The 17800-nt window shown below is 44.2% G+C and overlaps 1 protein-coding gene across 6 annotated transcripts in view; it reads right to left on the minus strand.

Moving 5' to 3' along the window:
- The window catches only part of PPP2R2A (protein phosphatase 2 regulatory subunit Balpha), a 103695-nt gene that overhangs the window by 19449 nt on the left and 66446 nt on the right, over positions 1-17800 (minus strand). For 3 of the 6 annotated variants that reach the window (XM_084803944.1, XM_084803949.1, XM_084803946.1), the window contains one exon: positions 13390-13487. In XM_084803944.1, coding sequence (XP_084660070.1) covers positions 13390-13487 — 98 coding nt within the window. Of the gene's footprint in view, positions 1-295; positions 401-13389; positions 13488-17800 lie in introns of those variants that run through there. The other 3 variants (XM_084803945.1, XM_084803947.1, XM_084803948.1) reach the window with 2 other exon arrangements.

Raw genomic sequence — 17800 nt, forward strand, 5'->3', positions numbered from 1 at the left:
CCCCGCCCTCACAAACACACATATACATGCACGTGATGCGTGGTCCAACTGGTAAGAACTGGGGTGCGGAGAACCACCAAGAGATAAGACTGATAACAGGACTACACATTTGGGTACGTTGACATACAAGTCTCTCAGACTGATGGTGGACGTATTTACACTACAAATTTTAATTGCCATTCTGTAGAGCTGTAATCCTTAATTAATAAACCTGCATGATGAATCACCTAAAAATCTTTTAAAGCCAACTAAAAAAGGCATCGGGCAACATATGTATCTAAATACAAATACTCACAGAAAGACTGCAAATGGCAAGCAACATCTCAGAAGAGGCATTCCTTTCTGTGTGCGAGAGAAGCAGTTTGCCTGATGAATATGCAAGAGCTAAAAGTGTGTGTGTGTGTGGGGGGGGGGAGCAGGGCAGGTACACAGCCCCAAAATCCCCTGCATGTCAACTTCAGCATGAAGGTCTGAGGAGAGTTTCTAAGCATGTTTGGCTGACTGAAACCTCTAAGGAGGGAAAGAGGGGGAGAGAGAGAAAGAGAATGCCTCTTTTAAGGTGGTGTCTGCTGCAGCAGGAAGCAGAGCCGCTACATCAGCTCTGCTTAGAGGTGACCTCCATCGGGCTCCTGTCAACTGTCACCTGGCAGCAGTCATTCCATCAAGCTGCAGCAGAGAAAGGGAAGAGAAGGGAAGCAGGGTCATTCTATTGGCTCCATCAAGAGACTAGCTCCATTTGGCTCCTTCTCTCCCTGAAACGTTTCCATCCCAGCTGGCCATTGTAAGAAATGTGTAACATTAAGAACTGCTACCAAAGTTTACTTGTTTTCCTCTTCCGTCCACTCCTTTTTTTCCTTTTGTATCATATCTTTTAGATTGTTAAGTGTAAGGGCAGGGACTATCTTGTGTATGATTAATCTTATGTAAATCACTCTGTGACCCTTTTTGGCTGAAGAGAGGGGTAAGAAAATGCTTTAGATAAATATACATTCACCACCTAAAGAAGAAAGTACATTTCCCCCCTTCAAAACTGTTATTTAATCATGTGCAAATTAATACAGAACAATTAAAACTCATCTGATTAAGCAATGAAGATTTCTTTGACTCGGGTAACACTTATACCACTTGAACTAGCTTCCCCCAAAGAATACAGGGAATTGTAGTTTGCAGAAGATGTTGAGAATTCTGTTACTGATCCCCAAACTGCTTCTCATAGATTTTCAGTTTGCAGGCTTCATGGGGAGATGGAATTACTCATTCAGTCAGTATAAATTGGCAGTATAGATGCATCCTCGGAGAACGGTGAAACTATTTTACTGGACTTTATGCATCAACTGTGCTACAGGCAAGCAGCTAACATGCCATACATTAACTGGGGGTACATGCACATGAAACAGCTGTGTTAAGTAGCCCAATACATGTCAAAATGATGAGACAATGAGGTGGTATGATCAGCAAGTTGCAAAAACAACAAAGATGAGTAGCCTTTTGTGAAACAACGGTAAGGTTTTAAATTAGTGTGGTGCAGAGGTTAGAGCAGGGGTGGGAACTTCTTTCATTCTGAGAGGTGAATTCAATTTCAGAAAAGCTCTTGGGGGCCATGTTCCTGTGGTGGGTAGAGCCAAAGGCAAAAAGGGTAGGGCCCAAATACCGAGACTACCACCATATTTTAGTAACAAAGCCTTAGGAGTGGCATTTCAATGTTTAAAAATGGGGCAGGGGGAACTGTGAAAAGCCAGGAAACTATCCAAAGATCAGTGTTGGGGAAAGGGGGGAGCAGGAGAATGGGTATGGCCATCTGGGGAGCTCGGGTGGGCCAAATTTGGCCCAAAGTTCCCCATCCCTGGGTTGGAGTGTCAAAAGAGGACTGGGTCGACTCAAGTTCAACACTCACACACCCCCTCTATGATGGGGATTACTGGATGACATTGGACCAGCCTAACCTATTTCACACGGTCATTGAGAGGGTAAAAGGGGAGGGGGGAGAATGACCATGCATGCCAGCTTGAACTCCCTGGAAGAAAGGCGGGATATGTATGTAATAAATCAATTTAAATGGGTATGAATTAGCGCTGTGCTGAAAATTTCAACTCTTCCATTTTTGGCATTTTTGGGGGGGAGAAATGAAAACTCTGAAGGAAGAGGCTGGGAAAGGTGAGAATTTCAGAAAATTCTCTCTTGAGAAGGGGAACAGGGTTTCCACATACCTTTTTAAGTGTAGGCAATTCTTGAGGGATCTTCTTTCTATTTTTTGTTTTTGTAAAAACACCCCTGCAGTTGCAGGAGCCCAGGCCTCTTCTCCAGCCTGGCAGTTCTTTCTGAACTCCCAGGAGACTGTGTGACCTCACCCTCTTCAACAGGCATTCAGGAAGAACTCCCAGCTGGAGTAGAGGCCTCAGCTCCTGGAAATGCAGGTGTGTTTTTTAAAAGTGAAAAATAGACAGAAAGCCCCTCAAGAATTGCCTACACTTAAAAAAGGTATGTGGAAACCCTGTCCCCTCCCCAAGGTGAAAATTCTCTGAAATTCTCCCCCTCCCTGTGAAAGAGGCAGAAAAAACAGTGCCTCTTTCGCAGGGAGAGAAAAAAGTTCCCGAAAATAGGGGACAGGTTTCGGCACAGCACTAGTATGAATAAACTACATGCTAAGTTTATTATTTTAAAAAAGATACCCAGGGAAAAAGTGTGCATTAGTAGTTTGGCTGGTCTTTTTAGCCAGCCTATATCTAAGTTCACCACCAAACCCTGTCCCTCTCCCAAGAGAGGGGGAGGTCTGGGCTGTGACATCATGCTGCCCTTAGCTGGTCCTCCAAGCATCTTTGAGGCCCAGTATGGCTGTGGAGCCAAATCTTTGCTGGGGAGGAAGCTTGTTGCAATGAGTTGCAGCGAGACATCTTCAGGCCTCTTCAAGGCTCAGTGTGAAGCCTGGGGAACCTGCCCCCCATCTCCTGAGCTTGGAGAAGGGTGGGGGATCGTGCCAATTTTTTTTAAAAACAGCACCCACCAGTTGCAAGCTAGGGAATGCATTTTTGGATCCCCAATCTCTTCCCAAATAGCTTGAGGGGGAAGATTGCCAAGGAGAGCTTCTCCAAAGCATCCCAGAAAGGCTTCCAGGGTGGGGGTGGGGGGCAGAGGAGCAATTTAACGCTATTTAAATAAAAATATCACTTCACAAAAAATGCACAAAGTGGCCCTCAGCAATTTAGCAACTAAAGCAGGGGTAGGCGACCCATGATTTGCCACCATTACATGAGAACTGTGTCATTGACTGTGTTTGGATGTCAGGTTAAACCATAACTTAGATGAGGTAGGCAACCTGGTGCCCGCCAGTTGTTTTGGACCACAACTTCCATAAGCCCCACCAAGCATGGCCAATGATCAAGGATTACAGAAATTGTAGTCTACAACATCTGGAGGGCACCAGGTTGCCTAGCCCCAGTTCAGGGTGCAAAATTATATGAAGCCCTATTGTGTTTCGGCCTTTTTTTTCTTATTTTAGGCCTTCTTCAGGGGCATAAAGAAAAAGGTCTGCAGAATTTTTTCAACAAAAGATTGTCTCCTGTGTTGCCAGTAGATTGACACAGGAGACAATCTTTTATGAAAAATCTCTGTAGACTTTTCTCTTTACCCCCTGATAAAGGCCTAAAATAAGAAAAAAGGCCGAAATGCATTGAGCTTCTTGTAATAAATTCAGTCTTGCATCCTGAGAACCTGTTTCTCGTCTTTGTGATCTACTCTGGATGCTCACCTCCTTCTGTTTTCTAGCCCCAGTTCAGCCCGTCAAGAGTGAGCTGCAGTGAGCATTGTCTCTGAAGCCTAAATTGTGGTTAGTCTTAACTATGGTTAGTGGGAAAAAAGTCAACTTCATAAGCCACAGTTTGAAGCTGCCTTGTTTCCATTAACATAGTTGAGTTTGAGCATAGTTCATTCACATTCAGGTAACACAGCAAGCTGAGGGGAGAGTGTGCAAACCCAAGGCCTGCTGCAGGTCATTCTCGTCATGCTATAGTTTGGCGTGACGTCTGAATACAGCCATAAAGATAAGGTCACTTTAAAGCTTCTCCAGACACTAGCTTTTCTGCAAGCATAGGTTTACCATGTTTACCATTTCATAACGGGCCTCATCTGGCCAGAGGAGGTTGCCCATACAGCCCATGGAGGCTTGGGCTCCCTCTCTGGGCACCTGCCCCTCCCCACCCCAAGCCCCACCGTTAGGCATGGAGGCTACTGGGGGGGGGACGCTTTGGGAGGAGGAGAGGAGAAGAAATGGAGATGACAAGAGGATTCCTCTAGGGGAGCAGCAGCTGCTCACCTGTCCGGCTTCGTTCACAGGGAATGTGAAAGATGAGCAAAGCCAGGCTGAATGCTCAGCTGGTGCTTGCAGGAGTTTCTGCAAGCACCAGCCGAACGTCTTGTGTTCGGTGAACGGAGGTCTCTGGTCAGCTCGACTTTGGTTGCCCTGTGTCCTCTCCCCCAATGGGAGAGGACAGCAGGTCAGGCAAGCAGGTTCCGGTCAGGGTGGAAACTGAGCCCAGAGAGCCTCAGAGCAGTTCGGATTCTGAGGAAGAACAGCAATCCGTGGGAGAGGGGCCAGCTCATCCCTCACAGGCTCAGCACCTGGCAGAGATTCCTCCTGCCAGCATTCCTAAGATAGATAGTGACCCTGGCATGAGGGAGTGCGGGGGGGGGGGGGCTCTTAGATGCTTGACGCAGACGCAAAGAGCAACGAGCGATGGAGGGCGCGGAAAGGAGGCGTAGCGCCCGTTTGGCGCGCAAGCAACGGCCGCCTCCCATGGACCTAAGGGAAAGAGGGAGGATCTCTCCCTAGCCCATAAGTTCTGGGTCTCCAAGTGACTCTCTTTCAAACAGGGATCAACTGCCTACTTGAAGCTTAGGCCTCCCTGCTGTTCCTTGCTTTAGTAGTCGCTGGTGATTCGCATCTGAAAGAGTCATTAAGTTGTAAAAGGATTAAAGCTTTAAAAAGAAATCCTTTCGTCTGTGTCTTGAGTTGGCTATTGGAATCTACTGAGAGAGGCAGCCAAGGTGCTCCTGACAGTTCCCAGCCCACACGCTGAGTAGATGATCCACCCGATCCATTAGCCAGGAATCAGCTTCCCTGTATGTGGGGCTTTCCCAATAGGAGAACGCCCATGAGCAGCAAAGCCATTTCCCAGCTGAGGCACCAGGTGGATCATCCGCCCCAAGCACCTGTCGGGAAGGGGCAAGGGGACATGGCCCCAGCTCCTTCACATCATTTGACATGCCAAAGGCTGGGGGGGGGGTCATCTGACCCCCCATCCCATTTTAGCTGCCCACCTCAGCCAGAGAGAGAGAGACACTGAAGGAGTTGCACTGGTTACCAGTTGTCTTCCGGGCCAAATTCAAGGTGTTGGTTTTGACCTTTAAAACCCTATACGGTTCCGTCCAAGCCTACCTCAAGGAGTGCCTCCAGCAACACCAGACAGGCCGCTCAACAAGATCAGCCTCAGATGGCCTTCTCTCTGTCCCATCAGCCAGGACAGCTAGGCTGGTGAGGATGAGGGAGAGGGCCCTCTCTGTGGTGGCCCCACTCTGTGGAACTCCCTCCCTCGGGAACTCCGCCATGCCCCCTCTTTAATGAGCTTCCGCCATGCATTAAAAACATGGCTGTTCAGGCAGGTATTTGGGGTGGGTTAGGGTATTTTTAGAAATACGATGTTTTTAATGTAGTATTGTATTGTTTTAAACTGTTCTTTTGTTGTACATCACCCAGAGTGGCTCGGTGACCAGCCAGATGGGCAATTAAATAAATAAATAAATAAATAAATAAGACAGACACGCGCGCGCGCGCGCAGAGAATATGCTTATACCACACTCAGAAAATCTGCATTTCATGACATCAAACCCAAAAGCTTGGCCAAAGGCAACTGCTGCCCAGCCTAGCCCCTTGAACTCCCATCAGTGTGAAGGAAAGTGAAGCCCCTTCATTGGCTACCGCCACCTCATTTTAAGAAGTTTCTTTTGTTAGTAGCCTTGAGTTTTTCAGCTGAAACAGAAAAGTGGGATAGGCAGTTGTTGCCAGCTGTGTTCCCACTAGGTGGCACTAAAAGATCAAAGTCACTTTTGTGGTGTGAGCCTGAGGTGAGGACTAGTAGTTACCAAAGAAAAAAGAAGGAAAGTACAAAGGCTGTAGGAGGAGGTGCAAAGTTGACATTTAAACATTGTGTACCTTCAAGTGCTTCATGAATAAAGCTTGCATGTTTTTTGTGATCTTGCATAAGAACTGATCAGTATGTGTTGCAGCAACTTAATTTTAAAAGCCATATTAGTAGAATACATGTATTAGGGCAGCCAAAAGATCACCCAAAAAACTGTGCAAGTTTCTGAGATCGCCAGATCCCTTCATTAAGCAAGATGTTACAAAAAGCAAGTTTGGCAGGGCTGGATGGGGTGGGGGGAAGGGGAAGAATGGGGAGGAGAAAAAAACTGACGATGGTGAAATCAGAGTGCCTGTATGTTCAGAGTCCCAAGATGAAGCAAGGAGGTGAGGGGTCTGCAGTCATTCAAATTAGCTGTTCAGGTAATGTGATGATTACAAGATTGGACTTGCCTTTTGGGTCACTGGGAACCAGAAATGAAACACTGCTGAGCATATAAAGCCCAGCTGTTACACAAACATATTTTACGTCCAGTAACAGCTGGATTTTCAAAAATGAGGGATCCAACTTCTAGCTCTCACTGCAGTGGATTACTTGTACCTGGGCTGTACCACTTCAGCCTATGGGTCAGGTTTTATGTTCCTCCATTAAAAAGAAGTCCCCCGCACAAAAGACAGCTAGCATGTCAGGGAAAACTGTTCTAACCTAGCCTTCTGCCTAAAAGACCCTTTTTTTATGTGAATGCATTTTGATTGATTGATTGATTGATTGGGCAAGCATACAACTGAGACACAACTTTTATCATCTCAAGGAGCATCAGTCCTTTGTTATCCTGATGTTACAGAGAGAACATGCCCGACATTACAGAAAGACTAGGTGGCTTGAACGCTAAGGAATATTGAGGGGGGAAATAGAATTTTAAGAACAATGAGCAACTTTTATTAAATGCTCCACAGAAACATTGCAGGCTTGTAAATAGGCACCTCTCCCCATACCTCCTTCACCTGCAATGAACAGCAAGCAATCGGTCTTTACAAAACCAGGTTCTCCTTTCCTTTTAGGCCACAAATGCAGAAAATAACTGTGCATGTGCTAGGAGTCTCCAACCTTTTGGGGTCAGTGGGCACAGTTGGCATTTTGAGATAGCCATGGGCACTCTCACAAAATGGCTGCCACAATGGGGCCTTACCCATTTATAAAATGGCTACCCTGGTGGACATAGCCAGCCATAAAACACTCATTCCCAGAAGGCAAATTGGTGAGGTTAAAAGAAAAGTAACCTGCCCAAGAACCTAAGTAGAAGGCAGAGCTGTGGTGTTAGCTCTGAAATACTGAACCACTCTCTTGGACACAAATAAAGATGATGCTGGAGGGCAGCCCTTCACTCTGCAGCATGCCAGCCTACCAAATAAATAAATACATACATACACAATACACAGTCTTTAAAATAAAATTAAAAATCAGGAGGGCCAGGGAGCTTGGAAGGCACGAACAGAGGCATCCATGGGCACCATGTTGGACACCCCAGGCATATTTGTAGCCTTATAAGTAACACTGAAGTATTATCTAAGTGGCAGAAGCTTCTAGAAGAACAACTTATGAGAGCAAAATGGTCAAGCAGTTTCAAAGCCATTCAGTGAAAATAGACAGAACACTTTCTATTCATATGATAAATATCTCCTGTGCTAATAAATGTTCAGTGCCTGCTCACCTCTTGTCTATCAATTCTATTAACTGCAGGAGAAAACCTATGTAGGGCAATCTATTATGGCCACAAATGTAGGCTACTCAAGAAGGATTTTAATAGAACAAAGAATGTTACTTTGAAGTTCGAGGAGGGTAGAAAAAGCAGTGCTCTATTAAGTTACATACAATGGCTTGGATCCAAAGGACCGTGAGCAGAAGGAGAAAATGCAATAGTGCTGCTCTGTGAACCCTTGACCAAGAGGAAGACTTCATGCAGAACAACACCACATATGAAGCTGCCTCATCCTGAGCCAGTTTGCATAACTGAACAGCCCACCATGGTATGTTTATTTGAGCCATGGTAGGCTGCGGTAAGTGCTGGCAGCTATTTTGAATATTCAGTGCCCAGCCACGGCTTGTCCTGTCCTGTCATCTTGCAGCGGAGGTTGTGTGAGGGTTAAACAACCCTCGCATAACACACCAACAGAACAGGGGTTATATGAGAGTTATTTAACCCTCGCACAACCCCCCCAACCGAGTTTGCCTGACACAACAAGCCACCAGGCACTGAATATGCAAATTCTGCCTGGTATGCTCCACAGCCCACTATGGCTCTAATAAGCCATACTGATCATGCGAACTGTATCAATGACTGGGTTTGTACAACACGCTAACCCACACTCAGTGGTTGAGTGTGGGCTGCTTGCTGAACCGTGGGTTAGCATGTTGTAGGAACCCAGGACATTTTCTGCAGGGTGGCTTGTTGACCATGCAATGTGGCTTATTTTTCTTGAACAAGCCACCTTGAGAACCCATAGTTTGTTGTTGGGTTGCTCAGGGTGGTTAACAAGCCACACTGCATGGTTAACAAGCCACCCTGTGGAAGATGTCAGACACCATGCTAACCCATGGTTCAACAAATAACCCATGGTTCAACAACCCACACTCAACCACTGAGTGTGGGTTAGCATGTTGTTGGAACAGCCCCACTGAGTTAGACCATTGGTCCATCTAGGCCAGGACTGTACAGATCCTTTACCAACCTTTGGTCCTCAGATGTTGTTCGACTACAATTCCCATCACCCCACTGGCCATGCTGCCTGAGGATTACTGATGCTGCAGTCCAACAACAACTGGGGACTCAAGAAAGACAGCTCTCCGAAGTCTCAAGCAGAAAGAGATCTTTCCTAGCCCAGCTACCCAATATCCTTGGACCATATATGTCAAATATTAGCCCAGTCAATCTGCTAAAAACTGGAGTCTAACGGCAAACCAACTGCAAAAGAAACTAAACCTGTCTTATTTAATCCATATAAGTAGGGTATTGAACACAGCACTGAAGTTGGCAAATACGTACAAAACTATCATGTGCATCAACAAAATGTATCTGTTGCTTTCTACACTTAAATAAATACATGTAATTCTGTAAAAACAACAAAGCTTCCTCTGGCACCTTAAAGACCAACAAATTTATAAATTTGGACAGCAACCAGGTGTTGGATTTACTAACTGGAAATTAGCAAATGAACTTTCTTTTATCCTATGGAAACAGACAATTTGGGACCTTGCACTAGTGAAGAAACTCACTAAACATCTTCAAGTACAAAGAGGCCAAGTAGAAAGTGACACTTTTTATGGAATATGGTATCCATTTACTGAATTTGCTAATACTGAGAAAAATACACAACAAAATCCTAAGACACATGGAACTCTATAGTGTGATCTATTAGGATGATGAGTGATAACTTTATCAGATAATCTTGCTTCTACCAACTATAGATCCTGAGTTGATCAGAAACACTGTAAAGAAACTCACTCACATGTGGTTTATTTGGATTTGTTACTGTTCATTGTTACCTGGAAAAATTCAATTAAAATAAATAAAAATAGTTTATGTAAGATACATGAATATCCTTTGCCCTTAAAAGATAATTTTTTACAATTCACTCAGCAATCTTTAAATAAAAATCTACTACTACTTCAAAATTGTTAATTAAATGTTCTTACAAATGATGCAAGTGTATGCCTGTGTCTAAAGCTGTGTCTCCATCTCCCAAAGACCTAGAATCAGGTGACTTTCAGAAGTGTATTATTCCAGATCCATTGCAACTTTTCTTAAGGACAATATTTACAAATAAAGACACAGACGTGAAATTAGCTGCTGTGGTCAGGGCACTGTACAAGCAGCTCAGCAAAGAGCTACCACTGCTCCATTGCAGACAGACCTGGGTGTGCAATTACATCATCATTTTGCATCGAAATTTATGATAGAAATGCTGCATAAAACCAGCTTTTGTTCACCTTATTCTGAAGCTAGGAATTTTGAACTGTGTGTAGCCACATTATACAGTACAGATATTCCTAGCGCTACTGTAATTCAGTACAGCAAGTACAGGGAAAACAATGTAGATCACGACACCAGGACACTGGATGGAAACCGCACTTTCTGTGGAATGGGTATAATTGCTGCAATTGCACCAGTGTTCATGCATCATGTATCTATGCTAGTCATGAATATGTAGGCAGTGGCTCCAGTGAAGAATTAACTTCAGGGATTGAGGGTGATGACCTGGATGAAACTGCTTTAGGGCGCAATCCTATTCAGATAGGTGGCCACTTCCGAACTCGGAGGCGACCGCCTATCCAATGCGGGGCACGAGAAGCGCAGAGGGGATTGTTCCCTCTGTGCTTCTCCTGCCCTGCTTTTTTGGCTAGACAGCTGATTGCAGCTGTTTAGCCGCGGGAGGGCTGGGCAGGGGAGGAGGTTGGTGTACGGCACATTGGATATGTCGTACAGGCATTTCCGCCCTCCCCGCCCCTGAATGCCCCCAGACACGCCCCTTTTCGGCCGCTCCGCACTCCTCTTGTGAGCATGGAGGATGGGGCTGTTCTGCGCTGCCTCCGAGGCCACAGGGAAGTGGGGGGAAGTCAGTTCTCCAGGAACCGACCTCGGAGCGCGGTTCCTGGAAAACCAGATACCCTATGGCCATCTAGCCACTGTCTAGAGACCATAGGATTGCTCCCTCGGTGTATGATAAGGCAATAGCAGGTGAAATAAACATAGAAGAGCTGTCCTCCACAGATGCACTATTCAGATGTCAGTCTTCACCTCAGAGGGAAATCAAAACTCTAAGAACCAGCCAAAGGTATGGAACATTACATGTTTGAAGGAAGAATTTGGCTCAGAAGTTATGCTGTACCTACCATTTGCACATGAATCCGGTAGCTGTGACAGTACCTCTCATGTGTTCGGCATGGGGGAAAGATGTGCATTTGCAGAAACTAAGAAGTAAATGCACACTTCATCAAACAAGTGAAAAAGTAACCAAAATTCGAGTCTTCAAAGCTGGTAAAAAGGCAATTGCTTGCCTATGCAATGGTTCACTTGGTGAAAGCCAGGACACACTGTGCTACAAACACTTTTGTGAGAGTATGTGGAAGTACATCATTTCTAGAAGTTCACATGCTTCCTCCTATCACAGTCTACATGAGTAATATCAAATACAGTGTTGGATGGGGCAAGCAGATTGTTTGAGCATAGAAGATTATGGATGGGTAATTTCAGAAGACTATATGCTTTAAAAACATACATAGCATCAGCTCCTTGAGCTTCTTAAAGCATTTAGGTGCAAGCCTCAGAACAAGAGTGGCCAACACAGATGTGGAAAAGATGAACTACAGCAGCCTTCTGTACCCTGGACTCCTTCACATGTTTTGGCCTTCAACTCCCATTAGCCCCAGTCAACATGGCTAATGGTCAGGAATGCTGGGAGTTGTAGTCCAAAACATCTGGAGGGTACCAGGTTGGGAAAGGAAGGACTACAGTGAACAGTGGAATGTGGATACTTCAATGGCGCCAGCTGGCGTCACCCGCACTTTGTCACAGTGGTCTGATGAGACACCATACAAACTAAACATCCTTTCGTGTATATTTTGTACTGAAGTTGTTTGTTTTTTAATGACAGTTAGGCATTGGTACAGTGCTGATTTACTGGAAATGATCTAAGATGTTTTAGTATGATTTTTTCATCAGTGTATGATGTGCATTGTTGATGATTTTGGAAGTTTTTAATCAAATTATATATCTTCTGTCACTGAAAATCTAAGGTTATTGAAGGTAGAAAGCAACAGATGCATTTTGCTGATGCACATGGTACTTTTGTTTGTATTTGCTGAAGTTCAAAGCTAGATCACACTGGAGTGGTGGCCATCTTTGAAATCTCCAATTTTGGAAAAGTTCCCCTAATTGTAACTTGCTATATTTTTATATGTTCACTACACGGCTTGTATGGATTGAACAGGGCAGCCTGGGTTTCTTTTTCAGTTAGTTTGACTTCAAACCATATTGCAACTGGACTATATGGCAGAGCATCCGTTCCACCCACTGAGCTACAACCCTTCACCAATCTTAAATTGCTTCACAAAATGTTGTCATGAGGCGAACGTATGCAAACATTTCATATATGTTCTACATTTACCAGTACATATGCTTTACTTTTCCCACCAATTCTTAATTTTATCCCATTCTTAATTTTATCCTCTTTAGATCTTATATAAATAGGATAGTTTGGAATATATTAGTTCACCATTCCAGCTACATTATATGATATCTAATACTTAGCATAAAGGAGAAGTAATCAACTCCCAATTTCTACGGTTTGCTGTGTGCATGTAGGTTAATTTTAAAAATATAGGATCTAATTCTACAATTTCATTTTTCACTCTCTAGCTGCAACCCTACACATGTTTACTTGGGAATAGTGAACACGATGGGGCTTCTATATGCTCTTAACATGGGCCTGATCTTATCTGATCTTGGAGCTAAGGAGGGTCAGCCCTGGTTAGTACTTGCATAGGAGACCGCCTGGGAATCAGGCTTCCAGCATTGAGCAGGGGATTGGACTCGATGGACTTGTAGATCCCTTCCAACCCTATGATTCTATGTCTATGTCGAACTAGGGATGTACAAATGTTGTAAAATTCATTCTGTCTGCCTTATTGGGACTGTTAGGTGCCTTTTGTTCTGTTGTCTGCTCATTGGTGCAATAGGATTTTTTTCTAATTTCCCAAATTTCCAAAAATGTGCACATTTGCAAAAATGCACAAGTCTTCCACAAAATGCACAAATCTTCCCCAAAATGTGCATATTCTGCTTTTACCCTATGTGGGAAATGCACATTTTTGGCTAGGTTTTTTTTTAATGTACTTTTCTACAACTAAATTTGTGTAAAACTCCAGAAAATGACATCCCTAATATGAACAAACATATGGCTGCCCTGTTTGGATTGCATTCAAGGACTTTAATCAGTTTTTTCATAAAGGCATGCACATCTACCATAAATTATATGTTTTCCTTCATAGTGCAACATGTCCACAGTGTGAATCTGAAACAAACACACGCTCACATCAATTATTCACATGGCACTTTTCAGGAAGATTCTTGTTTTAAACTTTCTTAGAACATGCTAAAGAGACCATAATTTCCACATGAAGGCACAATCCCCTCTTGAAGTCACTACGTGAGATTGGGAAGGGGGGCATGAACAGAAAATGCAAATGAAGAACTTACCTCCTGCTCTTGTTGAAAGATGACAACTCTACCGCCTTTGTCTCCTGTTGCTAGCAATTCTCCAGAATGATTAAATTCTACTGTAGATATTATATCTGCTGTATAAGAGAAAATACACATGTATACATTAATATTTTTTCTGTGCATATTTTAATAAAATCCACACACACAAAATGGCTGCATTCATGTGGAACAGTAAGCCAGGTTTCCAAGGAAGCCTGGCTTACCATGAATTAGCTTCGTGCTGGTGCATGCAACCTATTTGCTCCTGCTTGGCGAACAAAAAATGGTTTGTTTAACACAGGGCTAGGTAACTTAATGCCCTCCAGATATTTTGGACTGCTACTTCCATCAGCCCCAGTGAGCATGGCCAATGGCCAGAAATTACAGGACTTGTAGTCCAAAATGTCTGGAGGGCACCAGGTTTTCTACCCCTGGTTTAGTGTGTCATCTGAACTCCAGGGTTCGCAAACCAAGAACAAACCCTGATTTACAAATCCTGGCTTGTAAGGGGTGTGACAAGCTGGGAGTTGGATGGCATGCAAAACAAAGCATTTTTAGTTTGTTTAGCCACGAGTGGAAGGAGCCAAGTGACATCGCATGGGCTGCATCTGCTAACATGAAGCTCATTCAGGTAAAGCCAGGATTCCCCAGAAAATGGGGGTGGGGCCAGCAGGCATGACCCTATTCTCCCCTTCATTCAATCGTTAAATTACATGAGGGGAATGCCTAACGGGCATGACAGAGACCCCCTCTCCTTACAATGGGGTCAAGACATGGCACCCAACATCTAATTTAAACTGGCACTGCACATATTGGGGAGGGGGGGTGCCTTTAAAATCCACAATCTCCATTAATCAATATTAGACTGTGGCCCTCACTGCAGGCTTCTAAAAACAGCAGCTAAGAGGGCAGAACCCCCTGCTCTTCCCATCCGTGTAATTTGAGCTCTGTAAAGCATCCATGAGACTTTGGCTTTCACATGTATCAGTGCTTACATAAGATATAAATCCAGTATTTTCTACAAAGGATGGCCACCAAAATAAACCTTCTGTATCTAAAAGAAACTCAGTAGCCCGGTTCCTATGGGAGAGCCATCACTAGAGACAATCATTCAAAATGAACAAAAAATAAGTTCATTAATAGACATCATTAATTAGACAAAAGAGAATAAAATCTCACCCGTCAAATAATAGGCTGAGACTGCTTAAAGATTCTTAAATTAAATATGTTATTCCTAAAAGATAAGAGAGTCTTCCCAAGCTAAATAAGCTCTCAGCTGCTTTTCCTTCAGAGCAGACTTCCCTAAACTCCACCCCAACCAATTCCTCACAAACAGAATTGGGAACAGATGCTGAACAGCAGTCTTCCCCTGCTTCTGGCTTCTATGACAACTCAGATGTTTCAGGGACTACCTGCTGAAGTTCCCTCTGATCAGGAATAAAACAGAACGCTAAGAGGTATTATGTATAACTTGCTTTGCACATAAAATCATCACGTTTTGTTATGTTAAATTTAAATCGCTGTAATGATTTTGTGCACAAATGTGTTTCAGTGATATATGGCAATTTTGCACAAATGCGTACATGCGCATTTTAGCGATATGGCAATTTTCTGCCATTTTTATTTGTTGCTTATTTATGTAAAGGAATCAGAAAGAAAGAATAAAATGGCCACCAAGAGCCATCAGCAGCCCTCCTCCTGCAATGGCCATTTTCAGCCGCTCTTGCCACAGAGCTCTATGGAAGTGCTCCGTTAACCACGAGGGCCTGTTCAGACGTCACGCTAAGCCATGGTTAGCACCGCTAGCCATCTTGCAGCAGGTGGTTAGTGAGCATAGTTTGTGCATGGTTAATAAAACACCACAGTTGGGTATGACCCCCATTCAGACGTCACGCTAAGCCACCATGGCTAGCTGAAAACTCCTAACCATCATGGTGTAACATGACATCTGAACAGGCTCATTATGTTTCTAAAGTACCAAGGGTGCACTCCTATGCATGTTTAAAAAGAAAAAAGTTCTACAACTCCCAGAGTTCCCCAGCCAGATAAGATACAATGTCTTGGCTAAGGAATGGTAGGAGTTGTAGGACTATTTTTTTTCTGTCTAAACATGCATAGGATTGTGCCCAATGTGACTTTGGGGCTGTAAGGGAAATGAGGCAGGTGGCTACCAGGAAGGGGGCCTTTTCTGCTGTGGTACCCCGGCTGTGGAATGAGCTCCCTATAGATGTTCACCTGGCACCTTCATTGTACTCCTTTCGATGCCAGGTAAAGACCTTTTTATTTTTCCAGCATTTTAGCATTCCAGTCATTTAGCTCTGCTGTTTTAAATCTGTATTTTAAATCTCTGCATTACTGCTAGGTTTTATTCTGGTTGTACTTTTATATTGTACTTTTAAGCTTTCATATTTTATATTGCTTCATGCTCTGGGCAGTTCACAATTTTTGTGAACCACCCAGAGAGCTTGGGCTATTGCCTAATGAAGCTAAATAAATAAATAAATAAATAAGAGCACCAAAAGTAAGTATTTCATATATTCTTTAATGTTCCCCCAAATTTCTACCCCACCCACCCCAAAATTGGGAAAACAATGTTTTTTCCCCCTTCATGACTTTAAAATGTCTGAAAATTTTACATGCCTAGTCATGATGACTATTACTTCAATATCAGGGGCAGTATCCCTCTATATACCAGTTTCTGGGAAACATAAATGGGAGGGTGCTTTTGCACTTTTGTCCTGCGTGTGGGCTTCCTACAGGCAGATGGCTGATCACTGCATCAACAGAACATTGGGCTACATACACCTTTGGCCAAATTCGACTTATGTTCTTATGAAGAGAAGGGAATGGACTGTCCAGCTATACCCCCATCTATATCACAATATCCCCCCACCTCTGCAATACATGACAAGATTAGGGGCTATTGCAGCTACTTACACCTGAACCAGACCAACATGCCATCGTGCAGACAGACCACTCCTGATCTGTTAACTGTGGTCATGTCTGCACCAGCTCCATGCCTTCTCCAGTTTCAGGGGAAAAAAACAGGTCACATTGGCTTTGTTCCCATGGTTTGTTGCTGGGATAACCACTGGGTTGTTTAGCCCCTAAATAACTCAGCAGTCTACGTTTGCATGTCACGCTCAGCAACTTGCAAAGCAGCCGACTGTAGGTTGCTGAGTGAAAGCAGAAGTGGTAGCCATACTGCAGGCAGTGTTTCTGCTCTCTCCCACTCGCCCCCGACAGCCCATGCGTTATTTAACCCATGGGCTGTCATTACATGTGCCATGTGGGCTGTCGTTATGTCTGAACCAGAACAGGTTGAAAAAGTGGTTTGAATTATTAGAGAAAACTAATGTTATGCCAGAGCTCTGCTGTTTAAATAAATTTACTCTAGGGTTCACCACACTAATGGAGACTCATCAGTGCATGGTGGGGAGAGGGAGTCTATCTCCCCACTTAGTCCCTCTCCTGCAACCCTGACCTCAGCTCAGTTCTGAAGATCCCAAACCAGATGCACTGGCATTATTGTCTCTATGGCATTCAATGAGTCTCGCTGCTGCATTTGAGGGTTGCAACCACAAACTCCAGAATGCAGGGGCTTGGGGAAGGGAGAAAAAATAAGCTCACCCCCCCCACACACACACTTTTCTGAGGCTCTTGCCTGGGAGAATCCCAGATGTTTGCTACAGGCATTCTGGGAGCTGAATAGGGTTAGTCATCTGCCTTCCATGGGAGGAGGAAGGGAAAGAGACAGACAAAAGAAATTGAGCATCCCCTAGCAACTGCTCAAGCATTGCTAGGGGGTACCCATCTCACACTTTGGGAACCATGACAACTTTCCAGCACAAGGCAGATTGCCAGAAGCAAAATAAAAAGCCTCTCCCATTGGGTGGAATCCCCCCCAACACACAATGATGGTCCTGTGGGATGCAGCCAGGGGGAGCAGGGAAGGGGAAGATAAGAACTCCTTCTGCTGCTCCTTGCCAAGAGCCAGTAGTCAGTCTTTGCTGGCATTACCAATTTTTCCTTTTCTTGCAAACAGCATAACAAAGCAATTTGTGATCTCACAGCAATCCAATGAATCGAAAGCTCAGGGACCACAGTGTAAAAGCCTGATTTTAAATTAAAAAATTGCAGAGTCAGATTTCTGGCCTAGGACAAAAGAAACATACCGTTCTGTCCTCCTTTTTGATGCATTATACTGCACACTGCCAAAAATGAGAGCTATGTTTTCTTCGTGCACATGCTTCTCTACCTCTCTAAACCAAAACGGCAGCAGAAGAGAAACCACAAATGTGTCCAATGTCCAGGATCGACAGGTCTCAGGATATGACCTGAGTTTTAAGGCTGTTAGCCTTATTCTCAGGATCTCCAGGGGAAGGAGTAAGCTCTCAAGTGTGTGGGG

Source organism: Heloderma suspectum, chromosome 6 (assembly GCF_057233095.1).
Source record: "Heloderma suspectum isolate Gila_16-S chromosome 6, 16-S_ref, whole genome shotgun sequence".
Taxonomy (NCBI): Eukaryota; Metazoa; Chordata; class Lepidosauria; order Squamata; family Helodermatidae; genus Heloderma; species Heloderma suspectum.